The following is a 1,790-nucleotide window of genomic DNA, read 5'->3' as shown; positions in this document are numbered from 1 at the left end:
ATTAAATAAGTTGTTTTATCTTATTTTACGTCCGATATACATCACATATAAGCAAAATATTGTATATCTCAGAACATCTCGAAAACAAAATGTCAGCATTGTTTTCGAAAATATTGTTAAAAATTTGAACTATCAATGGTATTATTTTTTAATTACAAATAGTATGAAACGCACAATACAGATTATGTGTAAAAAAGCATCAATACATCATAGAAATAACCAAAGAACCGGTTTCTTTTGTTCACCTACAAAACACTAAAATGTCATGTAACAAGTCCATCAAAAATATTTAACAACTCACACACTGTTGGGTTAAACTGGAGCATGACCAAACTGCGAATCTTTTCGTCTATCATATTCCGCTATGTGCCACGTTTGGTTTAGATATATGAAACGTGTAAATAGCCTATACAGTGTATTTCTTGCTTTCACTTCAACATACATGGCAACAAAAAAGGCAACAAAGAAAAGCACGCCACACGTTAATGTGATGACTTCAGACTTCGTTAGTTCTGCGTCATCTGTCTTCTTTGGGAGGATTCGATCCTGAAAAGACAGAAGGCAGGTATTAGAAAATCACCTAATTGGGCACTGATCTGTCTAGAGAGAGAAGAGTGGATTACGTGTGAGTGTAAGCGCGAGTGTATCTACATGTATAAAACACATTTACATTAACTTTGCCTATTTCCGAGGTCATCAAACAGCTTTTTTTATTCTGGCATATTTATATCATGTATTGTAAAAGTTTTACTACTCTAGCAAAATGATCACACAAAATATATAACAGATGACGCCAACACCAGAATAATAATAATTGTTAATCCTATAAACTCACCATACCCTGAAATTCCCGGAGAGAAATTTTAGTAGAAACAGAAAATAAGTTATACCGACTTACATGTTTAAAACAGATGATTGTGATTGTAGCACAAGCAGCCATAATAATGAGACACACTAAGAAGATAGAATGTAGAATCTTGTCAGCTCGCGAACAGGTGGGAAGCTGCCAATGATTTAGCTGTGCAAAAAAAGAAATAAAATGGTCTATTTATGAAAATCACTGGAATTGGTACTACTACAACAATACTAGCTTGTTGTCTTATTCAGTTTTGTTCAGATACTAGCAATTCATTATTTCAAAACATATACAGCATTTGACAGCATATTAGTTGCACCCAAATTTTAGGAGGGCATATCCGCGCCCATATTTTTTATTATTATCATCATCTTTATTCAAGTGAATCTTCTATACCATCAAATACAGTAAATCAAATGAATCATAATATTCTCGATTCCCAAGTACTTTCATTTGAAATTTACAGGTTACCGTAATGAGTTACAGCCAAGACAAATATTTCATGCTAATTATACAACATGCTATTATAATAGCATTATTAGTCCCACTTCCAAAATTCAATGAAAAAAATCACATTTCTAAACATTAATGACATTACAAAATATATTTGAATATATGTTTACACAGACAAAATATTTCATATTCTTTGCATCTATCTCATATTAGACTTGTCATGTTTACGACCGCTAGATTTGTGTGCACACAATTTCGTATATGTTGGAAAATATGTAATTAAATTCTCCAGGGAAAAGCAAATCCATCAATGATGTTTCAAAGGTTCATTTGCATATGCAAACTGTATAATAGTGCCCCCCCCCCCAAGGACCACACCCCAACAACTAGAGCTAAATAAATTTGATTACAGCCACATACAAACTAGAATAGACTGGTATAGCAACTGGCCCCCCTGGCTCTGGTTAACATCGATCTTTGT

General features: G+C 33.2%; 1 protein-coding gene across 1 annotated transcript in view; it reads right to left on the bottom strand.

Moving 5' to 3' along the window:
* Positions 1–132: 132 nt before the first annotated feature.
* LOC119594057 overlaps positions 133–1,790 on the bottom strand; it is a gene marked incomplete at its 5' end in the record, with an annotated part of 3,485 nt that continues 1,827 nt past the window's right edge. The window contains 2 exon segments of the mRNA XM_037943094.1: positions 133–546; positions 899–1,018. Coding sequence (XP_037799022.1) covers positions 313–546; positions 899–1,018 — 354 coding nt within the window.

The sequence above is a fragment of the Penaeus monodon genome, chromosome 33 (genome assembly GCF_015228065.2).
Source record: "Penaeus monodon isolate SGIC_2016 chromosome 33, NSTDA_Pmon_1, whole genome shotgun sequence".
In the NCBI taxonomy this organism is placed as follows: domain Eukaryota; kingdom Metazoa; phylum Arthropoda; class Malacostraca; order Decapoda; family Penaeidae; genus Penaeus; species Penaeus monodon.
Note: the sequence above shows the minus strand (reverse complement) of the source record. Positions and strands in the feature narration are given on the sequence as shown.